General features: G+C 36.0%; 1 protein-coding gene across 2 annotated transcripts in view; it reads left to right on the forward strand.

The window, feature by feature from the left end:
• The window catches only part of ITFG1 (integrin alpha FG-GAP repeat containing 1), a 94964-nt gene that overhangs the window by 27947 nt on the left and 41447 nt on the right, over window positions 1-25570 (forward strand). For both annotated transcript variants that reach the window (XM_064459461.1, XM_064459462.1), the window contains 3 exons: window positions 1252-1313; window positions 3702-3786; window positions 19288-19382. In XM_064459461.1, the coding sequence (XP_064315531.1) occupies window positions 1252-1313; window positions 3702-3786; window positions 19288-19382 (242 nt within the window). The remainder of the gene's footprint in view (window positions 1-1251; window positions 1314-3701; window positions 3787-19287; window positions 19383-25570) is intronic.

The raw sequence follows: 25570 nt of genomic DNA on the forward strand, positions 1-25570 counted from the left end.
CTCTTGCCTCCAAGAAATACTTAAGTATCAATGTAATTCATTCCCATGAAGCACACTGTCATGCTTTTCATTTGTAGGCTCTAATGGAAATTGCCATTTCAGGTTTTCAGGGGAATAAAATTAAATGGTACAACCTTTCAAGCTGGGGGGCAGGGGAAAATCTGTAAGCAAAATCTTTGTTGATGTTTTTGTGTGTAAGTGGTTTTTTTGTTTGGGGTTTTTTTTGTTTGTTTGGTGTGGGGGTTAATGGTTTGTTGGGGATTGGGGTTCCGCCCCTGCCCCCGGAAGACAATACTCCTTATTGTGCTATTTGAAATTCCCTGTACAGCAGTCTACCTGCTTATTCAGTGACTCACCTCGGGGTAAAAGCATTAATATTTTCCTTTTTTTTTTTTATTTTGAATCACTTTTTTTTTCCTACAAAGTAACCATTGTGTTCTAACTCAAATAGTGGTATTTTAAATTGTGGGGGGAAGGAGGATAATGAAAAAGACGACAAATGCTTAGATCTAAGAGAGTAGTTTTCTTAAAATCTGGACTCCTTAACACTGGACTTAATAATTATTGGTTTTCCATAACCCTCCCCCTTTTTCTTCCCATTTTCCTAATTTGGGTGCTTTCCTAAATGGCAATGAATAACCTCCTCTTTAAGTAGGCATTGTCAGATAAATCCTCTGAAGCACTCGTTTGCAGTGTTTTGATGTTTAAGAGAATTTCAGTGTAAAAGAAGCCTGAAATATTTCTCCATCTCCTTTTATCCTCCTGTCATTGGTATATCTGTTGCTTAACTCAAGAATATCCAAAATAAGAGGATGGGTAATAGATTTTTATTTTTTATTTTGATTTACTAAAAATATGACCAGGTATGCTTTTTTCTAGCTTTGAGGTCTGTTTTTGTCTTTACTATTAAGAAAAGTTCTTTAGTGTGCATATATAACATTCAGGACTTACTAGGTCATGTGAGGCTAACTTAATCTATGTGTAAACTCTACAAATGCAGAAGTTGAGTGCAAGAGGTGTATTTATTTATTTATACAGAAGAGTGTGAGGGATGAAAATAGTTCTTGGGTTTTGTTTTTTAATATTTCTTGCTTAATATATATTCATCTAAACATTACTGGAGTAAAATATATGTATAACTTATAAAATATAGGTAATGTATTTTCAAATTAGTTATATATATTTGACCAAATATTTGTGTCTGTAGTCTAATGTTAAATATTTTATTCCTCTTACTTTTTTTTGGTGCAGATTTGTTCCTTACTACGTCACCAAATTCACAAAGCGTTCAGTTTGAGACATGGATAAATACGGTAAGAGAAAACCCCCAAAATCATTCTGTTAAGGCACAGACAAATTTAAAAAAAAAAAAGTCACCTCATATTCCTTGTTTCAGGAATGAGTGGAACCAATGTTGACACACTAACTACACTGTTGCATTTAGACTGCAGAATATCACTGGAGGTATTTACGCAGCATAAGTCCTCTGCAGATTATTTTAACAAATCAATCAGACTGCCTTCATACATCTTAGCAGGACTCCTCGTGTGTCATCAGCTGACGTTACTGACATTCTGCATGGTGATTTATGAAGAAAGGGCTGATCAGATGTTTTTATTCTTGCTGTCTCAAAGGTGTGATTTCTTTAAGTATGCTTTCTTTGAACTATGACTTCAGGTCTTGGGTAAGATTTTGTGGGACAGCAGTTCAGAATCTCACTTCTAACTGTTACAATATGTATGCAAGTTACAGCTGAGAAAATCCTGAGTCCTATATTAACCAAATATCACAAATGCAATTCAAGGTTGGGGAGAAATAGGTCGATGGATTATTTTTAATTATTTACCTACCAAGATGCTGCTTTTGTATTGCCTAACCTGATCAGGGTCAGTGAAGAACCTCATTGTCAGTAAAAATTAATGAAATAAGTTGATTTGAAACTAAGGGTATCCTTTATACTAAATCTGTTATCCAAAAGGACGATAGTTAAGAATCTTAGCATATGTATGTTAAAAGTCTACTTTTTGTTATAATAGGATGTGCTTAATGTGTTTCTTATCAGCTAAGGAATGTGTTTTTGAGGCTTTATGTACCTAAAAATTTATCCATCATATGATGGATATATGTGATATGATGGATGATGTTACAGTGAGTCACTGTAGAATGGAGAATGTACTCTTGTCTGTAACAACATGGCCGTCTTCAACCAGCTGCTGAACTGAAAAAGTTTTTTTTAAAAAATTAATAGCTGCCACATATTCTCAGAATACTAATTTTTAGGCAAAAGTAATTAAAGCTCTACTAGACACCGTTTTTTTCTTAAAGCAGCCGGTCATGACTTCTATATTTCTAGCTTTTATATAGACTTAAAAATGAACAGTTTTTTATTTTGACGAATTTAATTCTTTGAGAGATTGAGTGTTAGTGACTCTACAAGGCATTTGGCCTGTTTCCTGTAGGTGGTTATTTGTTTTGTTTTAATTTTCTTACAAATTTTGGATTTTCCAAACCCATGGATTCTAAATATTATACTACATTATATATTTTGTATGCATAGATTTGCTTATCTTTAGGAGGAATGAATTCTATTTTTTGCAATCAATCAACCCAGTAAAATGTCATACATATTGATATATACGTACATATATATCAATCTTAAAATACCTTAATTCATCCATTAAAAGCTGTTAAATTGCTCTACAAACCTAGGCAAAGTAATTACCTTCAATGATGCACCATAAAATGCTTTTAAAATATTTTCCAATATGATATATGCTTTTCTGGCCAACTGAGCACAGGGCCTACTCTTCTCTTCTGCATGAAACAATTTGCATCAATGTTTTTTTTTCATCTGAGTCATAAATTATATGTCAAAGTAAAGATATAGTCAAACATCCATGTACTAACTGTCCCCAGAGCTGTGTTTTCGACAGCAGTGAAATCTACAAACTGAATATGACTAAGCAATATGGATAACTATACATAATAATTTCTCATTTGTCTCAGTGGCTTCACACATGCTTGTGTGCGTAGCACTTTATATGAGCTGATTGCAACAACTAGAAAAGTAGGCCTTAGGTCACCTTACTTGGCTATGAAAACTTAATGTTTTAAATGGTTTTGCTTCAGTTGTGATCCAGTTCTATGATAAACAAGGATCCAGTGCTTCTCTTTTGTGTTTCTGATGAAATACTGGAATATTGTTTTCTGCAGGCCTAGTTTTAATAATAGGCTATTAAAGCAAGACCTAAGCCAGACCTAATGTAAAATCAAGTTATTTCCTAATTAGAAGGGAAATCAGAAGCTATTTTTAACAGGTATGCAGGTGTGGTTTTATATATTGCATGTATCTGTAAAATCACATCAATATGCATAAATGCACATTAGTATTCATAATCACTTGATTATGATTTAGATTGTGTTGCTGAAATAACCTGATCTCTTCCTCGTACACAGCAAAATATATGTACAATTGTATCTGAATATTACTATTACTGGATTTCTATAAGATTCCATGAGAGATTAGAAATGCAGAAACTCAGTCCCAATTTTCAGAGTGCATTTTTTTCCATCATTGAGATGCCTCTTTATTATTTACTTAAGTGCCTTTTTATTGATGTGTATTTTCTTCGGTTCAAAAGTAAAATTTTATCACTTAGTCTGCAATCTTTTTTTTCCATCATCTTTGTCCTGTTCAATAGGATGGGAACTTCTCTACAACTGGAGAAAGTAAGGAAATGCCTAGTGGTGTGAAAGTTGTTGGACAGTCCGTGTTTGCGGATTTTGGTGAGTTTTATTCTTCCAAACTATCTGAAGAGTTTCATTCTTTTTCATATTTTGCTTAGCTACTCTAAATCAAAGAACAAATAAAGATGTTTAGCTCTATAAGTTGTTTTGGGTTTGTTTTGTTCCATTTACTTTTTTCTTTAAGGTGTTATATCTATTTGACTGTAGACCTTGAAATATCTGGGAATAATTATTAATAACTTCAACTAAATTCAACTTTGGCTATCCCAGTTCATTCTGCATCCCATGTATCTACTTTTGCATGCCACGCTTAAAGACTGTTGCTTTGAGGTGTGGTACAACACCAAACGTACTTTTATCAGACATGTATTTTGTTTGTCATGATTTTAGGGTTTTCCCCAAACCTTCTTCTGAATGTATTATTTGCGTAAATGTTCATAAATTCTTCACTTCTACAAACTAATAAATCCAAAATGTAACAGAAATAAAATTACTTGAATAAAGATTAATGAAATATGGTAAAATCTTAATGGTTGTAACTGCAAATTCTGGAAGGCTTTTGGACAGAAGAAAAAATTTATATGTAAATATTTTTTTGCAAGGTTAGTGAAAGCCTGTATTTTTCTATTAGAATGGACTTTTTAAGTCAATTGTGGCTTATCAATGTGTGTGTCATTACAGGGAACAGGAAATGTTGGTTTTGTAGTGCACAGGAAAAGAGTGGGTTTTTGACTAAAATAAGAATTTTGCAATCCAAGGGGAGGTGCTACAGGCCATTTTTGCTGACACTATTGCATGTAAAAACTTCCTTGAGAACTAATTTACTATATTTGTACAACATACTTATTAATTGTGCGACTGAGCCTGTCCTTAAGACATTGTCAAATGGTAGCCTTGTTGCATCATTTTGGTTTAAAATCTCTTTTAAAGAAAATGACAATTTTTTAATATTAAAAGCCAGACTCTGTTAGACTCAGAGTCAGATTCTCTTGCTCTCTGCTGCAACTTTGAAGTTTTCTTAAGAGTTCTAGCAAAGGTGTTATTGACATGTTAATGAGAAGACACCTCTGCTGGATAGTTAATTACCGTTAGATCCTTATCTAGCAACTATGGATGGCTTTACTGAGCCATAGTTAATGAAATAGGTAAATAAAGTTTAAATGTGTTGGGTTTTTTGCAACCATTTTGAAAGATAATGTTCTGAATATTGTGTCTTAATAGGTACTAAGTAGAAATCTGGTTTGGGGAGGGTTGGTTTGGTTTCTTTAAACAATGGCAATGTGGAAAGCAATCTTTATGTAGGGATAATTTTATCTCTGTTACGTAGCTAATGACCCCAAATGATATACCATAATTCTAGAAATATATAATAATGGAAACCCTGGGATGTCTTTGCAAAGAGAAGTGGAACTGTTCAAATATTAAAGTTAAAATTTTGAAAATGTGACTAAATGGATGCATAGTGATATAGCAGTGCAGCACACTGTGTGGTTTTGGTACTGCCAAGGTTATGAAAGACAATGGCCGGTATAGCTAGCTTAGCTGCAGGGTGCTGCTGTTTTGGAGTTCTGGAGGGAGCAAATGAGTCAACCTGAGCCATGTTGTTTAATTCCCTGCTCTGCTAATTATTATCAAATTCATAAGCAATGCACTAGTGTGAGGCAATAGTGGAGTGATCTTTCTAGTAAGGATGAAAATAATGGGAGAAAATTCATGCAAATAGATGTAGAGGGACAGCGTATATGGCAGAGCAGGTAGAAAGGTAAGGAATCATCAGTATCATCTACGGGAGGAGGTGCTGGCTTTTCCAAAGCTGACTTTCTGGAACTGGTCATTCTGAAACATGTCGGCCATTTCATCTCTAAGAGAGAGCGCCTAGCACATATCTTGCAGTATGAGGGTCTTGCTTCCTCTTCCTGAACAGGTATGTACATGCTATCATCTTTATCTTCATTCCAGATCACTCAAGTTCATCCAGAGTGAAGGATGAGAAATGGTTTAATGTCCTTCTGCCCATTAATTTTTTTACGTGAATGAAAAGCATGCTATAAATGTATGCATGTGTTTTGATGGAGGAACAAAGTTTATTCTGACAGCTACGGCAATACTTATGACTTCAAATTTACTACTTGAGTACTATTAAGCTTATAATTAATCTTTCTTCTGTTGTAACAGTGGGTAGGAAGTTGAGTAGTGGATCAATTTTTTTCCATCTTCCCAGCATTAATTTAAAATAATCAAAACAACAAATAGTTTTCTTATTGAACAAAGTTTTAGAGAATATTGAAGTGAATGTGATACTAGAACAAAGTGTATGAGTAAAGAAGGTATGTAATTCTAAATGCCATGTTCTTTATGAAATGCAGCCTAAAGGAAGTTGAGTAATACCCCACCACCATCAAAAATCCTTTCTACAGTGAAATATCTGTGTCAGAGCAGCTATGGTAATTGGTAAGAGGAAAAAAACTTTTAATGCAAAGGAGGATCTTAGTTGAGAGTTCTGTTCATGTTCATTTTCATTCCAATATTTCTTTGTTCTGCATCAGTCTAACAATAAAGAGGCAAAATATTCCATTACTAGAATAACGCTGTATCAGAGTAACTACATGGACCCACTGTGCTGCATCTGCATATGTTTAGATACTTCAAAAGGCAGGCATTTGTCATACAGATTCTGCTTGTAGTGAGCTGAAGGTGAAGCAAATGCCTGACTAGAAATGGTTTGTCAGATTGTAACATGTCCTTTTTTCAGTTTTCTGTTTCAAAAATGATGAAATGATTGTCACAAGTCAAAGGAATTTAAGGTATGATGGTTTGCCGTTTGAAATAGAAATTTGGCAATCTCTAATGGGGCTTGAAAGAGGTTTCATTGCGCAACACACCAAAACATCACAATGAAAATGTAAAATGAGATGCATTAGAAGGTTGCGCTACCTTCTACCTAAGTAGCTCTTGCCAAACTGTGTGTGATACACTAAGAACATACCACAGCGCTCTCACTCTGCTCTCTGTATGCTACAGGCATCTTCACTGTTGGCACTAGGATACAGCTGCTATGACTAGAAATGCGTTCAATATAGAGTCACAAGCCTGTTAAATTCCTAGTTCTGTGTTGCCTGCCTCTATTTTCTTCCCCTTTCTTGACATTTTTCTCTACCTCATAGCTGATGTGCCAGGCTTGCCATTTGCTGAAGGTCTCAAAGGATTCTGTATTTTCTCTGTGCTTTCACATTCTGCCAGTTCTCATTTACTTAACCTTGTGCATATTAGACTCTGGAACAATGTCAGGTCTGGACATGAGCTTAGGAGTGTGTCACTTGTGCTGCCACCTTCTCATTTACACCACCTTTCTACCTGAACACTGTTGCACTTCTGAAATCCAAGATTCTGATTGATTTATCACACCTACATCTTACTTGTTGTGTTTCAAAAGATGCCTTTGTCTAACATTATTTCGTGTTTCCAAAAAGTGTTATTTGAAGTACTTTTTCTAGTCATAAGTATTTACATGTCACTAGAAAAAAAGGGGGGAACTTTGAATAAGATCCTGACTGAGAACTTCCAAAGGCAACTAATTTTGGGTAAGGCTTCCTTTCTTAAACTAAGCAGGTTGAACAACAGCTATCAAGTAGAGATTATTTAGATAAGTGGAGCTGGAAAAAACAACAATTAAATGACTCACGAGAAACTGTCACAGATGTTAGTGTAATATTAGCACCAAGCATACCTGAAGCACTCAAATAATAAAAATATTTTTTTCTATTAAAAAAGATATGCAAATACATGTTTGTATACATCTGTATATGTCCCTATAAGGTATACTGCTTTTGTGTATATACGTATGTGTGTATCTATGTGTCTGTATATTCTAATGGAAGAATATGCAACAGCAGGTGTATATATATCAGTATATCTATGGTAATGTAGTAGACCTACGTAGTCTGAATTGGAACCTCTAAAATAGGTAGCACTCCTCTCTGTTACATGTTAGAAATGATTGGTACATTAACCTGACCAAAGGATAGTGAAAAATTGACAAATTTGTATTGCCCTTTTAAAAATAAATCAGAAATGCTTTGTGACATAGTTATTACAAGCGGCAGCTCAATTGATTAAGGTGAGCAGAGCTGGGCACTAGAGAATTATGCACTTGTTTGGAGCAATGTGTCAGCCAAATAAGTAAGAGCTCTTCATTATTACTTTTTCTATTCTTCTCATGTCACTATGGTAATTGCAGTGCTGTGGTTGCTATAGCAAAAATGATTAATCCTCCATTGTTGTTATCTGTATCCTAGCAGAGGCTTTTTATAAGATCTGCTTGTACTATCTTTAGAGGAAATCATAGATGTTGGCTAGAATTCCAATAAATAAAACTCTTTATAATTGCAATTAATAATTGTCATTTAAAGTAGTGGAAAATTTTGTATTTGTTAAAGAAATTTAAGGATTTCAGTGGGACACTGAAAAGGGCCAGTTTTTTTAGTAATAAGATGAATGTGAACCATATCTTGGACACACAAACATGCTGTTTTCTTGCTACATTGAAGATTAATGACATACGTATTTAAAGTAGTGACCCAGAAGGGATTAGCATAGAATATTGTGCTGTTTGTACAGTCCATTTATTCATTTTTACATGAATATTTAATGTTATAACAGCTATTCAACTATGATTGGTTCGGTTGGTTTAGTGGAGATGGATAAATCATCCTTTGTGATACCTGATCTAAGAATGTAAAGGTTTGATTAATCAGTCAGTGATTTTGCTTAGTTTAGGCAAAGAAATTTGTTGCAGCCTGTATGTAAAGAGAATAAAAAATAGCTTTTTGAAACCAAACTAGATCATACTGTTCATTGTATCCTCACAAGGAAATACAGCACAACTCTTACTTTCTCAAGGTAGCAGTTAGCCAATGCCACCTCAGGTCTTTTATCTTTTACTCACCATTGGTTTTCTTAGCTGCTGAGCCTTTATCTGTATGGTCTTCCCTAATTTATAAAGTCTGTGTTTACTCCTAGTATGCAAACTTGCTTACTTTTTGACAAAGCATGGATTTGGCTTGTCAAAGTTCTATCCAAGTCTTTTAGGGACCTGAACTCAAATTTTTCTAATAATTTTGTTTGTTCCTCTCCCTACCAAGTAATCGAACTGTTTCATGTATGTTAACTACTTGAATCACTTATGGTAGAAATTATCATTTTTCTCATAGGAAATGGTTGCTCGTTATTGCCAGTTAATTACGTTTAAACAGGATAACAGAACACCTAACCTTTGGGGCTTTTTTAAAGCCATTCATTGCACGCAAAATACATTTTGGTGAAAGATTTTTGTTTAAAGTAGACTTTGATTATCCTGCAGCTGATGATATCTTAAATGCACTGCTTTTCTGCCTGCAGTTCCATTTCAATGTTGTAGCTTTTAGTTTTGTGTATCAACTTCATTTTAACATCTGAATTTCTTAATTTCATGATTTCAACATCTTCATTTCTTGATTTCAGTATCTGAATTTCCTTCTCTTCAGGATGTAGCATCCTCCAATGTAGTAGCTATGTATCAAAGGAAAATCTTAACAGTGCATTTCAGTAAATAATGCCTTTATAAAGCACTTGTCTTTCGAGCACTGCGTTGTGAAAATGTACTAGTGCTCCTGTAGTCAATAAAAGGATTCTCGAAGAACCTTAAGATGCAGGAAAACAATACTGCATTTGAAACACTCTGTATATGTGGGAAAATGTTGTTAGTGTGATCAGTTTGGGTGAAAAGGATGTAAAAGCTGATGGTAGTAAGGACTTTAGATAAGGAAATAGTTGTTCTAGTAACAGATGCGCTTCAGTTCTTCTGAAACAGTGGTTCATAGATACATACCAAGTTAATTGCCACTTGTGTTTTGAGCCCAGGAAAGTGTATCTAGAAGTGAAACCTGTCTTATTTCTTAACTGGTAACCAGCAGTGCTGTTCAGTGATACCTTTTCATTTTAATATTAGTCCTACTTCTTAAACTTCTATCACTTTTGGCAGTTGTTTCTGGGAATAGGTCCTGTATTTTGAGGTTTAAGGCCATAGCTGTAAGTGTCCAACCTCCCCCCCAACCAACTAACCAACAAAAAGGTGTAAATTCATGTTGTTCTGCAGGCTGCACCCCATCTGGCTGCCTTAGTAACTTCATCATTCATTTTTGTAGTTATGGTGTGGATCTGAGAATAGGACAGACATAAAGTTGAAGCACTTGTGTAAAGTCCATTTAGGAAACTTTTGAATACAGTGGCCTCAAGTGCGTCTTTCAAATTCGTCTTTGAACCCTTTGGGAGATTATTTTTATGTGCACCTCATCCTTACTGTTCTTCCCTATCACAGTCATCTACCTATACCATCATCTCATACTGTTCGTTTTGCTATTTAAAATATTGCATTTCCTGATCCTTAAGGCATCTGTCCTGATAAGATATTCACAGAAATCCCACGTTTCTGAACTGTTTCCCATCCCCTTGCCACAAAATGGTAGCCAGGTACAATTGTACCAGTGGTATTATCAAAAATCCAGGAGACTGCTTCTAATACAGTTCTTGATTTCCCTGAATTTGCACAGGGTAAATAATAAATAATATAATAAAGATATAACTGGGAATAAATTGTTCAAGAGCAAAATATTTTAGAGCATTTTGGCATGTCCTGGCACCTGTGATAATGCTGTGTGATGGGCTAAGACTGGTTGGAGCTACAGCCTCAGATGACATGTGTTACTCAGTACTCTGAAGTAACTTTATGTGCATTCTTGACTCCCTCCAAACTGTAAAACCACTAATTCTGTTATTTCTTTCTTTCCAAGTCTTTATTATGTCCAGTTAGTTTTAAATGTTGTTCTGTTGTTCCAAAGCAGTGCCTCTTTCTAGGGGGGTTGGGGACAGATGGATGACTGTTTCCCATATTTTGGCAAGTTGTTTCACATGTTGCTGACAAACGCTAACATCTCCTGGAAAAAAAAATGTTGCTTCATGTTATTTTTTTGTCAAAGGGTCTTGTATATGAAGAATTACTCCGCTTTCTTTCCACTAATAAAATTAGGAGTGGTGCACATGCCCCTTGCTTATTCATTCTTTGTTGGACAACTTAATCTCCTCAGGGTTTAAGTTTTCTTTTAAAATGTTCTTGGCTGTGATTCTATGATTGGCTAATATAACAAGAACTCTCAACCCAAAATTTTGTCACACAAATGGCTTGCTTTAGTTAGAATTATCCTCTTTGTTTGTTAGCGTGTGAAGGTTTGATGCCATGTGAACTTTGTAAATGTGTAATATTAGATAATTCCAAGCTGTGCAGGCTTTGTAGTTTCTGTTTTAACAATATGAGATAGTAGGAACTAGTAGTTTTCAGCATAAACTACAACAGGAATTTCAGTGCTACCTTTTGTTTAGTGTGTGTGGGGGTCTCATTTTTTATGTAATCTAATTTTTTTTCCTGCTTGGATTCCAGTTAGTACATTTGATATAGTCTTTCCATTTAAGATAGAAGACTCTACTGTTGAATCAGATGCAGCCCCGAGGTCTCTATGCAGTTTGCCGGCAGACTGTGTTTAAACGCTTTTCTGGCAGTGGAGGTGTGAATATGGATTCTTTGGAAGGATATAGACAGGCTTAAAGTCAGAATTGATTTAGTGTGAAGCAGAGTGTTTCTTTAATGTTGTTGTGGGTCAGCCTTGGTCGGCAACTAAACACCACGCAGCTGCTCCTTCACTCTCCCCACCTCTCTGGGATGGGGGAGAGAATTGGAAGAGAAAAAGGAAAAAAGAACTTGTGGGTTGAGATAAGAACAGTTTAATAATTAAGATAATTATGATGATGATGATTATTATAGTAATAACAGTATTGATAATATAATGAAAAGAGAAAAAGTTAAAAAACCAGAAATGCAAACGATACAACCGCTCACCACTGACGCTGCCTGTCCCCGAGCAGTGATTGCTGCTTCCCTCCCCTAGCCAGCTCCTCCCAGTTAACATACTGGGTATGATGTTACATGATATGGAATATCCCTCTGGCCAGTTTGAATCCACTCTCTTAGCTGTGCCCCCTCCTCTCCAGGCTTGTGCACCCGGCAGAGCATGGGAAGCTAGAAATGTCCTTGACTAGTACAAGCACTACCCAGCAACAATGAAAACATCTGTGTGTTATCTCAACATTGTTTTCATGCTAAGTCCAAAGCACAGCACTATGCCAGCTGCGGTGAAGAAAATTAACTCTATCCCAGCTAAAACCATGACAAATGCCCACAGAACTTTGAATCATTTCTAAAAGTTCTTTGCATCTGTTTTCTGAAGTTGTGATTCACATTTTGTAACAGCAGATGACACTGATTCTTTTAATAATACATAATTATCTCAGAATTTATGATAATTGTATGTCATGATCATCTCCTTGAACACCTAAAGTCCAAGAGTGACAAAAGAATTCTAATAATTTTATTACTTCAGAAGATAAATTTAGGATAATCAGCTTTCAAACAAATCTTTTTTTTGTTTGAATACCAAATTCAGTATTATTGGTTGTAGTCATCTTGGCTGCCCCAGAAAGGTATTGTTTCGAGCACTACCATAACAGGACTTTTTTCCTCCTTATTTTCTTACTATTTTTTAGAACTTTAAATGAAAGGCTCATTGCAATGAATGAGAGGTGTGCAAAGCTGTGAGGGAGGAATAGGGCAAGCTGTATGTATGGTGAAATAAAAACCATATAAAGCTTCATTGGGGAGTATTGTATTAAGCAAGAGATGCCTTGTACTTATTTGGACTTAAAGTCAACAGCAGAGAAGAACTTCCTGGCTTTTATTGTACTATGTTAAGGGCGGGGGGATGTTTCTCACTTTTTTGAAGGGAACTGGAAAACTAATAACAGAAGGTCTGTAATAATACAGAGACCACAGCTACTTTAGAATGTGTATTCTCAGGAGAGATCAGCAGGCTGTCAACGCATGAGGACTTTGTGGTATATGAAGTGTCTTGCTTTTATGTAGCATCAGGTTCAGAATTATGAAAGCTAGATTGTTCTCACTGTCTTAGCATGCATAGTTAGCTCATTTTTTATTTGCTGGAAAATTTATTTTTAACACAACTGTGATAAGTTATAGTAATCAGTCTGTCATATAAAAAAAAAGGGGGGGAAGGTTCATTATTTTTTGCCTATATTTACTCATGCTAAGTAAATTATATGCATGTTTGCTTTAAAAGCATTTCTCTGATACATCTTGGTTTGGGAAGAAGTTCACTATGTATGCAACTTTTTTTCTTAAAGTGTGAAAGAACTTCATAATTCAGTAGCAGTTTTTTCTTAAAAAATCAATTTGCTAGTGGAGGGTTACATTCTGTCTTTCCTCTGTTGTAGAGCTTGCTGCCTATTTGCCTGTTCAGCCTACTTACTTTACATATATTTGTCTTTTAATTATGGGTAGATGTAGGCAATAAATAGGTTATCAGACAGAATTGACCAAGTTCCTTTCGTTTCCCCATCACAGAAGGTTTATGCCAATGTGAGCTGATAATCCACTTGGTTCAAATTGATAGGGCTAAAACCTAACAGACCTGCTACAAGCATTTCCTAACTGTCAGAGCTGAAACTACAGAAACTCTAGTGTCACCATTACAAATTAGCAGACAGAACATCATCTACATGTAGATGTGCAATTCAGTCAGATGCTAGGATCTCAGGGTCAATGAATCTCTGAGTAACCACTGAGACACCATTTGCTATTTGCATTCATTTTAAAATGTGTGCTTATACTATGGTACATTAACATTGCATTTTGAACACATAACACTTTTTAATAACATTACATTCTTAATCTGATTTATAAGGCGCTTTTTTCTGCTTTATGCCACTCAAATTTACTTTTAGAATAGATTGAAAAGCTTTAAGCTATGTTTTTTTGCAAGTATGAACATTCAGAATGCAGCTAAACCTTCAGCTGCAAGTAATTGTTTGTATAAAATCTGTCTGTATGAGGTGTGCTCCCAGTGATCTGCACAATCTGTCATTTGGGTTACTCTTGTTCTGGATTGGATTGCTAGTACTTTGCAGACATGGGTAAAACGTTGGAAGGAAGGCTTTGTGTCCATGGCTTTTCTCTGAAATACAATGAACAGGCAGTTGTAAGTCATGATTCTCACATGATTCCTAGATGGCATAAGACTGCTAATTTTGTCTTTACTTATTTTGACATAAGTACAGATTTGCAGCTGATGAGTATGTGGGACTGTTCTTTTTCTAGCCTTTTCCACTGCATATAAAGTTTGATCTTTGTTAACCATGTAGTTCTTTAGTATCACAGTCAAGCCAGAATTGTGCGTTGAGAAAACACTAGCTAACAGTTGAGTTTTTATTTGTACGTCAAACATGCTTTAAGTAGAGCAAAGGACATTTGGAGTCTAGAGTATGTTTAGCCACATCTAGTGCTACAAATTACATTGAAATTACAAATAAGGATAACCTTGAGATTTCCAGCAATTTGAACTGAGATTGTTTAAAATCTGTATGGCAGTAGAAAACTAGACTAGTAGACCCTAGGAGAGGAGCTGAGTGAAGGCTACAGGGGATGTCCAGAAATAGACTTCCTAGGTAGACCTAGGCTGAAGTACATTTTTAAAGACACGTTATGCAAGGTTGTTTGTTTTTTTTAATCTGAAAGTAGTACATCTTATTTCAGCTGGTCTGATGGGTTCATCTAGCCATTGTCACCAGTGCATGTTTTGTCACCTATGAATACCTAATTGTGCTAATTATCTAAATGTGCTAACAATACTCCTTTTTAATGTCTGTCTTCTTCCTTCTTTGTGGAGGAATTTAAATTCAAGTTAGAGTTTAAAATTGAAGGATGTTTGTTTAAACTGATATTTAAACCAAGCATGAAGATGAGAAGAGTTAGCATTGTAGGTCCAAGGTAGGTTTGTTGTTAGTGAGACCGAGCTCTTCTGTGAGCAGCTGCTGGGGGTTTTCTGTGTGGTCTTCAAGATCAGTAGAGTTGTGCCAAAGGTTTGTATTTTAGTCGGTGCTTCCAAGGTGGAAATTGCATAAGGATTAAGAATAAATTATTTTCTTTCAAAAATAGAAAAGCTGCTGTATTAATTTGTTGGTTTCACGTAGCGCCTTTGGAAAAGCTTCAGAAATACAGGAAACATTGTGTTTCTGGTTAGTACAGATGAGGACGGTTTAAAATGGCAATGGATAGTGAAACATTCTGCTTTAGCTTCATGCTTAGGGATGGGTTTTTGGGGAGGTTTTTTTCTTGGGCATTTTGAACAAAGATTGATGCAAGATTTGCATTTAAATAAATTACAGTTTTGGCCAATATTCTATATGGGTTCTATCTTTATTCTTCTTTATTTTTGTCAAAAACAATAACTGCTGCAGTTGATTTGTAAAATGTGTTAGCATTTTTTGACAGTCTCTGACTTCCTTCCCCCCATTGGGAAAATTCCTTTTGATCAAATAACCTCAACAGTAAAAGATGTATCTGTACATTGTAAGATGTGCATTAGGAATAAAAACTAGAGAAGAAACAAGAGATAATAGTACAACAGAGGTTAAGAATATTCTTTTGATTGCTACTTTTCTGTAATACAGTAACTAATTGTGGGTTTTCTTAAACTACTCTGCTACGACTTGGAAGATATTCTTGTTTCATTGATGTCCTGTTTCCAGCTACATTCTTATTTTTGGTGCTTCACTTGATGCCTTTTAAGTTTAAAATTTGTTTTGCCTGTTCTACAGTACGGATAAGTACCTAACCCTTTCTTTTGGATGAAAAATGCTACCAGTTATGAAGTTCTTCAGTGAGGCAGATTTATAAAGTGCTCGATTACCAATACTTATGTCATCCAAGCTTATGCTTTCCTTCCTCTGCTCCTGTAGTTCTACTTCCCCCAATGTGTTGGTGCTAATCCTTGCCTGATTCCACAGTGAGCCATGCTAGAGCTAAATCAGCTGATTGGAGCCATGCACTTCTGAGGAGGGAAGGAAATGGAAGTGCTTTTAGACAGCTCAGCATCCTCAATCATCTCATCATGTGGTCACCTTTAGTTGAACCCCACAGCCTATATCACTTCAAAATAAGTGTCTTACTCTAAAGCCATAGTTTAGTAGAGTCATATAAAATGGATTTAATTAAAATATTAGTTTTAAAATACTAACTGATCTAAGGTATTGAAAATTTACAGCACACAGACTTAGCTTAAAATTTAGTTTGACATCTATGCTCAAGACAAATGTAATTATACTCATTTATTGGACTAACATGTTTATACCTCATTTCTATCTTTAAATTCAGCTGAGCACCAAGTGGGGTGGGGGGAAGTCCCATACTCATAAGATGGATATCTGTCTCTGAAAAATTCTTGGAGGGTGGATACAGCAATAATTTGAGATCTAGGTGAGCTTAAGAGTGGCCCCTCAGGCTCATTGTCCTTATGATATTTCTTGGCAAAATTTATTTTTAAAATAAACTTCCTTAAAACTGTGCTATACTTTTCCAACAGGTTTTTCTTTATCTTACAAATTTAACTAGTGGATTCTTAAATATATGTTACGCAGACTTTAAGATAAATTGCAACTGAAAACATGAGCCTATAATAAAAATTACATAAATGAACCGGGGAAACTGTATCCTTCTAATACGGAATATGTATCACATAATTTTCAGTTGCAGAGGCAAAGGTATGTTTTTGGTGCATATTTACCTTCTATTCATTCTTTGATTGTACTGAATTATTTTAATCATATAGTACTCTCAAATGTGTAATTTCTCTAGAACACTTGCATCTGCAAGGTGGTGGCTTCACATGTAATTATGTGAAAGTTCCATCTTTCTTACTGCCCTGTAGTTTTATTATTTTTCAGACCTTTGTACGTTGTTCTTGTCAATATACTGTAGTATTACTGAAAATCAATTACACAAACTATCAAACTGAGTTATCAGCATGTTGTGGTTCAGCCTCAGTTGGCAACTAAACACCACGCAGCTGCTCGCTCACTCCCCCCACCCCTGTGGGACAGGGAAGAAAATCAGAAGAGCAAAAGAACTTGTGAGTTAAGCACAGTTTAATAATTACAATAAAATAATTATAATGATTATTATAATAATTACAATAACAATAATATAATAAAATGGAAAAGGAAAAAACAAAAAACAGAAACACAAACAATACAACCGCTCACCAACTGCCAACCGAAGCTGCCCGTCCCCAAGCAGCGATTGCTGCTTCCCTCTCCCCTGCCAGCCCCTCCTAGTTAACATACTGGGCATGACATTACGTGATAAGGAACATCCCTTTGGCCAGTTTGAATCCACTCTCTTAGCTGTGCCCCCTCCTCTCCAGGCTTGTGCACCCGGCAGAGCATGGGAAGCTAGAAATGTCCTTGACTAGTACAAGCACTACCCAGCAACAATGAAAACATCTGTGTGTTATCTCAACATTGTTTTCATGCTAAGTCCAAAGCACAGCACTATGCCAGCTAGAGTGAGGAAAATTAACTCTATCCCAGCCAAAACCATGACACAGTATAACAAGACGAATGTTTGCAATTTAAGTAGAATCAAACATTTTATATTCTCCTCTGCTCCAAAGCATAATTTAAAATAAGAACACCCTTGTCCTTGTTCCTTTCTAACTAACAAAGAGAAAGAAAAGAAGTTAGTGTTTGAGGATTCTTTGTCCTCATGTGTTACTGAAAATCTTTTCAAATTACTTCAGACTGAAACCTCTGTAAAAATGTGATTAGAAGATTAGGGATTAATTAAGGTGGGTTTTTTTTTTATTTCACAAAACACCTATATCTCTGCAACTTAATTCTTGTCTAGCAAAGCCTTCAACATTTCCATAGTTTATAATTTGCAAAGTGAACAGCTTCTCCCATTTTAAGTTTAGAAAAAGCCTGCAGTCTAAACAGGATTTTATTCTAGTTCATGTAAGCAAAAATTAAAGTGAGCAACAGGTTTTAATTTTTTTGTTCTTGAATGATGCAGAAGGAAAATGGTTTCAAAAATTGGTGCTGACTTCACACTGGTCAAATTCAATAGTTGCTATGTTAATTTTTCTGTTCAGTGGTAATTTCCTTTCCCATCCATTTGGGTGCAAACCTACTGGATTTCTACCACGTAGGCTACTTGACATCCTAAATTGCTTATCCTTGATAACAGAGCTGCTGTGATTATTTGCAAGGGGTTTAGTGGTGAGGTAGAATAATTCATGAGGCAGATAGGATGTAGGAAGCCACTGAAGGTGACTGGCTTTATTGCTTGGAGATATTTGGGTAAGTCTGATATTTTCATCACTCCTCCATTATTACCCTACTTTCCACCTCCTGACTTCCTTACATAATAAGGGAGGGACCTAGAAAACTCGACTCTACATACATAGATATACACACACTGAAAGGAGGTTCAGCTTCATAAAAATATAATTTGGCAGGCTGAGAAAGCATTTCTTATAGTACAGGTAAAGTATGACAGAACGTTTAGGCTGTGGTCAGTATATTGGGAAATTAATAAGAGATTCAGTGACTTTGGCAGATGTCTAGTTTTTGCATGTTAACTAAGGAGACTTCATCAAGCAACTTTACAAAATCCAGTTAAAATATTAATACCAAGCTCCTCAGAGCTGTATGGGCTAAGGGGCAATTTGGAAAAATGAATTTTTTTGTTACAGTATGAGCTTTGATTTCATAGCCTGGAAAAGCAGATTCCCTGAAATTTTCCTGGGCATATGATCTGTCTAGCAACCCAAGTTTGGTTATAATCAGGACTTGTAGCAGTAGTCATTAATGCAGCAGTTCTAGCTGGTGCTTTTACACACAGACACAGACAAACACACACCCCCCCCCATTATATGCTCTGTGTGTCACAATTCTAGGTGCAAATAGGCATTGCTTGTTTAAACGTTGAAAGGTCATTATTCTGCTAAAGGTCTTGGAAATACATGTGTTAAAGGTGCTTGAAGAATATTTCTGAAAACCTGTAAATTACTCAGGTTTGTTTAATTCTGTAAGCCTGGAATTATTGGCCATTGTGTTAGTCAGCTTCCCAGTGCTGTTTTTTATCCCTTAATACAGGTTAACATATTACATGGGAACTCATGACTCTCTAAAGCCTTGCTGACAGCACGGGAGTTTAAAACTAGTTTAGAAAATTATAAATGTTTGTATGGTAGATTTATGATGGTAGATTTTATATAAAAGGTAATATTCTTCCAAACTAAACACAGGGATTGAATGAATTACTAAGCATTTGCTCTCCTAAATATATCACAATATTGTCAGAAATAAAATTTAAAACCTCCTCTGTATTATGAGTCAAGATAAAAATGCATCAACAAAGACAATCTTCAAACAAAAGACCCACATTAGATGATTAGGTTAAGGATTGAAAAGGTCTAGTTTATATTATGTAATTTTTCACATTTAAAAAAATAATAAATTATTCACAGCTGATTACCTCTTGCAAACAGGGTTTCTGATTTAGTGAATACAAAGCTGACAGTTTTTTTTTCTCTTTGACAGATGGGGATGGACAAAGTGAACATTTATTACCAGTCTGTGAAGATAAAACATGTCAAAAAAGTGCCATCTACTTAACGAAGCTAGGATTGGATCAGGTATTGTGAGTTTGGAATTGCATAGACAAAGGAAAATATTGTGCTTTATGAAATAGAAAAATGATTTTTCAGGAAAGAAAAATGAAACTTTCTCACTTGTAATTACTGCATATAAGAGACTTCTATTTATTTGTTTATTACTGTCGTGGTTTAGCTGGCAACTCGGCCCCACAGAATCGCTCGCTTACTCCCCCACCGGTGGGATGGGGGAGAGAATCAGAAGGGTGGTGCTCGTGGGTTGAGATAAGAACAGTTTAATAACTAAAATTAAAAAAAAAATAAAACAAACCAACAAAAAAACCCACAAAAATGCAATGGAAAGGAAAAGGAGAGATGCAAAACCCCGGGGGGTGGGGGGGAGAAGGGGAAGGGGATGAACCAATGAAAAAAACCACACACAACACAGCAGCTCACCACCCACTGACCCAACACCATGCCTCTCTGAGCTGCAAATTGCCCCCTTTAATATACTGGTCATGGTGTCACATGGTATGGAATGAACATCCCATTGGCCAGTTGGGGTCAGCTGCCCCTGCCATGGCCCCGCCTCTCCCAGCCTCCCACCAACGCGGCAGAGCATGGGAAACTGGAAAGGTACCCGACCACCACAGTGAAGAGAATGAACCCCTTCTCAGCCAAAACCAGTACAATTACCTATCTAAAAAAATATGGATTTGGTGGAAGCATTTGCATACCTAGAATATAATGGATAATTCTGCTTAAGGAAGTTATGGATGTTTCTGATGAGTCACTTTCTTGATTGCAAAACACTGCATTCTAAGAACCATAACTGCCCTAGCATGAGATGACAAACAAGGTTTGTGTTAAGGGTTGGAAACAGAAATAAGCTTCTTCAGTTTAAGTTAGAGAATTATTTTATAGTTTTAAAAATATATTAAAACAATACATACGCACACACATATATATCAAGTTGAACCAGCCCACAACCTTACCCCTTATTTCTGCTGTGTCTTTGATTGTTATTAATTAAGTAAATCTCCAAATGGTATATGAAGACTTGTTTAGGCTATGTATCTTCAGGACTGGGTTTCTATTCAACTATTTCATCAGCTTCATTTGTTCACAACACTGCTTGATTTGAGATGTGGTCATAATTCATGAAATAGATTACTATGTATTCATTTGCTTTAAAAGGTGTGCTAATCTGTTTTAAGTATTTATAGTGCCCTGCCTTATAATAAAGTTACAGTTTACAGTAAATTAACATTTGTTTGCCTTAATAGCAACATGAACCTAGAGGCCAAGGTGACCTATAAAGCACTTGCTTATAGCTAATAGCAAAACCCACTGTAGTGTAATTACAGAAATCTGTAATGTACGCCATACATGTTTCCAACCAAGTGATGAATTACTGAGTATTCCTCTACTGAAAAGTTAAAAGTAGATTCCCACCCCCGTAAGCAGTACCCTCTCTGATCTATGTTTCAGAATTTGTAGGAGAACACAGTGTTTGCTCAAAGAACAGTACATACGTGGATAAGGTGCTTCTTGTTATGGTCTGCAGCCTAAGTTTATAGTATAGATTTTCACTTTGAAAGAATCAGAATTTCTAGATAGGCTACAGCATACTTTCCTACTAGCGAGAAATCGCTCTGTATTGGAAAGGAAAGCACGCAGTTACTAGTCAGTTAAGGAAGTATAACCAGGATGGAATATACCATCAGTGTAAGAAAGAGTGAGTAAAGAGTAACTCTAAATTTGGTAACATATCTCTGTTCTTAGAAATGCCTGTTTCCCTGTGCACACTATGTTTGGTTGGTTGTGGGTTGGTTTGGTTTTGGTTTTTTCATCTATTCCCTGTGAACACAGGATAGAGGCAATGGATTGTAGTGTTGCTGGATACACAGTGTTACAGTAGAGTTTGATTTATGGGTCATAGCCTTTGTATAAAGCAAGTGGATGCTCAATTCATGATATTTGCATTGCTTTCTGGTCAAAGGGGAGAACACAGACTTTTGATAAGCATGTTACACTGGTTATATTGCTTAATTGGGCTGCTTACATCTCACTGTTGAGTAGTTGGGGTGCTCTTATGTCAAAAGACAACTGCTCTTTAGCTCTAAATTTAGTTTCTTACTCTTGATAATATAAGAAGTATAAGACATTTGAGGTTTTTCTGCTCAAGTAAATTTGAGACAAATATTCTCAATGAAAGCAATTTCACTGTAGAAAATCAGCCACATATAAATAGCTTGTACCATTGAGAGATAGAAAGCTGTTACTTGACAGTAGTGGATGACTGGGCGGTGTGCTAAAGAAAAGTTATATTATCTGTTGTTCATGGTACGTTTCTAGAAGGAAGTGATGCAGTAGTAGCAGAGGAAGGTGAGGGTCAATTTGTACAATACCAGAATTTTGCCAAAGTAGCATCTTTTATTGTAACCAGCTCTGAAGTAACATTGCATGTAGACAGTTTTTCTGTTCTTTCATTATTTCATTTTTTTGACAGAGGTCAACTATTTCATTACTAATGCATCAGATTTTTAACATACCATTGTTGACACTTATCAGTATATTTAATTTTTATACTTAATTCAGCAATTTCACTGTTGTAGTTTTAATTTTAAAATAATTTCCAGGATAATGACATTTGAGTTAAAAACTAGCAGCCAAATATTGTTATTTTATTTTAAAAAGTGAAGAATCCAAAAGATTCTCATCCTGCTAGAAAAAAAAAGTATTAAATTATTAAGGGTTATCTAGAAACTTTAAAGGTATTTTCCTGCATATTTTTAGCATCACTTTTTAATTAAAAATGACAGTATCAAATGGCATGCAATAATGACTTGTTCTTGCCTAACCTTTTGTCATGGTTCAGCCTCAGCTGGCAACTGAACACCATGCAGCCGCTTGCTCACTCCCCCCCGCCCATGGGATGGGGAAGAGAATCGGACGAGCAAAAGAACTTGTGGGTTGAGATAAGCACAGTTTAATAATTACAATAAAACAATAATAATAATTATAATAATGACAATAATGATAATATAATAAAATGGAAAAGGAAGGGAAAGAAAAAAAGGGAAAAAAAAGACACAGAAACACGAACGATACAACCACTCACCACCCGCCGACCGACGCTGCCCGTCCCGGAGCCGTGATTGCTGCCTCCCTCCCCCATGACGCTACATGATGTGGAATATCCCTTTGGTCAGTTTGAATCCACTCTCTTAGCTGTGCCCCCTCCCCTCCCGGCTTCTTCTGCACCGGCAGAGCATGGGAAGCTAGAAATGTACAAGAGCTACCCAGCAACAGCCCAAAACATCTGTGTGTTATCTCAACATTTTTTTCCATGGTAAGTCCAAAGCACAGCACTATACCAGCTAGAGTGAAGAATTAACTCAATCCTAGCTAAAACCATGACACCTTTTAAAAGAATTATATCTAGAATACTCTTTTCTTGCACTCTTAGACTCATCATGGGGTGATGGAGCTTTTTCTTCTAAAGCATTTTATCTTTTCCATTCCGCAACAGCGGAAAATGTCAGTCAGTATCTTCATTCGTATGTCTGCTGTTTTTCCCATGTGTTGCGTGTTTCCTTCAGATAGAAATTTATTCAAACATATTACTTCCTATATTTATTTGGAAGTGAAATGGTTCAGTTTCATTGAATTTGGTCATTGTGAGATCAGATGACCCAACTTCTGAGCTCTGACTAGATAATTTAATCTTAATGAGAAATTATAAACTTTGTGGCAACGGACTAGGATAAATTGCTTTTGTTCATTTAATTGCTTTACAGTTTGACGGAAATAATAATGAACCCTTGTGGTGCAGACTGTGTTTCAACAAGGGGATGGTATCCCTTGTGGGACAGATGGGTAATTATAGGGAATCTATGGGAAACAGAGCGATTGCAAGTCTGTTATTGAAAACGTAGAAGATGCTATATATCCATTATCTCTGTTCAGTTATTCCTGTAGGGTTTTGTGGGTTTTTGTTAGTTAAGAGTACAGCTAAGAAACTTGGTGTGCAGGGTTTTTTTCCAACTTAGTGATCGCAAATCTGAAGGATCACAACTTAGATGACTGTCCTACAAAAACTATTTTGCTTATGATAACTGGACCTGGTTACGTCCTTCCTGCTTGTTTGTTCTGACATTTGATGCAACCAAATGAAAAACAGTTAACACAGTTCCATGATAGCATATGATGAATTGGGATGAAATGCCTAGCAATCAGAAATACACATCTGCTATGGAGAGGCATGCAATAGCATGTCAGGCTTTGGAGTTGTTCTGGTAAGATCTTGTTTAATGTCTGTCAGTCTACAGCGTATTTCTTGTGATTGTCTTCGGCACGGCTGGATGGCTACTGGAAAGCCAAACAGATCTCAAAGAATTATTTCAAGGATGATCTTTCACCATAGGTTTTAATTTATTTGTAAGTATTAGAAATATCTCACACAAATTCTCTTCTTTTGGATGATAGAGCAAAAGTAAAGCACAACAAAATACATATGAGTGACTTAAGGAGATACAGACCTACGAAAATTTTAAAAAAATGTGAATGGTTCCATAGCAACAGAAGAATTGCTGTCAGATCTGAATTAGGATCCCATACACTGTTCAGATGGTGGCAGGTGTTAGGACACCTCAGACTTCTTCAAAGCCACCTGCAATAGCTCAGACTAATCTGCTAGCTGATGTAGGTATCTTATCTAGATTCTGAAAATTAGACTGAGTTCTCCCTGAAACTTGTGTTAAGGTCCCTTGTACTGTTTATTGTAGAAACTCTAGATCTTATGATATGCTTAGACATGAGTAATCTTTCTTTTAATTTTGCCATATATTCAGTTTAATTTTCATTTGTTTCCTGAGGTAAACAGTATTATTTCAGTCCCTTCATTTAAGAGTTTCTTTGTGGGCTTGACGATTCTTAAATTTTTTCTCTGTAAAATAGAAAGATTATAGCTTTATTCTTCTAAATCTAGCAGCTCCAAAGTAGAACACAGCAGTGCATCCTACAGCAAACCACAGGTCTTTTTGGTGTAGTTCTCTAGGGTAGAGAGGTACATCTGTCAGCATTGATTATCAGCTGCAGTTGGTTACTGTTAGAAGTTTTGCCTTGTTCCTCTTCAACAGTTTAAGTGGGGGTTGGGGGGGATTGCAGCTGCTGTAATTTTCATAAATCTCAGATTCTACAAGATCCTCTCATAATTTCTAAGTTGCTTGTCTTTCTCAAAGCAGCTATAGGGCTGTGAGCCCCATTCCAGCATTGAAAATACAACTTTTACTGCTTTGGTTACTTTTTCCTGTGCTGTTAAATCAATGTTGGGGATTGGCTTCTTTGGGCTGTGGACACCAGAAGTAATGTATTTAGTAATTTATTTAGCTTATTTTTATGCAATAGTGGATACTTGACTGTATATGGAATTCAGGTGACCTTTGTACACACTGAAAGCCTAATGCATCCTGAAATCAATGGATTTTTTTTTTTTAATATGCATCTGAACTTCTATGCACATGTACAGTAGAGGGGGAGTCCCCAGGGAAAAGGACTTCTGTTGCTGTGGCCAGTGCTTTGAGGCCACTTTTTATACTTATTTTTCTATAGGATGGGATAGTGTTAGTCATAGAAAGAAAGAGATACCTTGTCTTTTACAGAAAAGGTATTGGCCAAGAGTGGGCTACCAATTTCCAAATGCTTTCTGAGTCACAGCTGGCACCCTGCCTATGTTAGGTGGCCTGGGAGTGAGCAGCTGGCTGGATGTGGGGGAGGTGCTTCATAGGTTTCTGGCCATAGTTTAAAAATTGAGTTGTGTTAATCCCACAGTTCTGGCTCAAAGACCTGGTAACAGGCTTTAGAACAAGAGAACTGCCTTTCCTAATGTATAGAATAATGTGGACTCTGAAAGAAATGAGCCATTTTTGAGTTAAGTGGGGTGAGTGCAACTAATCTTGAATTTTTGTCAAGTACCCGAGGTCTTTTTCAAAATGAAAAAGATGCTGTTTTTAGAGGGCAATAAAGTGTTCTCTCTTATACTTGTTGAAAAACAAATATTTGAAGAGTTTGAAAACAAATTTTCAAGCACTTAAAGATCTTTTTATTATTTTAGTCTACAAAATCATTAATTGGAGGAGTAAAAATATATAAGTCTTTTAAGTAACAATACTAGTGGTGCTATGCAATGGAATTTAACAGAAGGGGAAGTAGTAAAACTTTGATTT

The sequence above is a fragment of the Phalacrocorax carbo genome, chromosome 8 (assembly GCF_963921805.1).
Source record: "Phalacrocorax carbo chromosome 8, bPhaCar2.1, whole genome shotgun sequence".
In the NCBI taxonomy this organism is placed as follows: domain Eukaryota; kingdom Metazoa; phylum Chordata; class Aves; order Suliformes; family Phalacrocoracidae; genus Phalacrocorax; species Phalacrocorax carbo.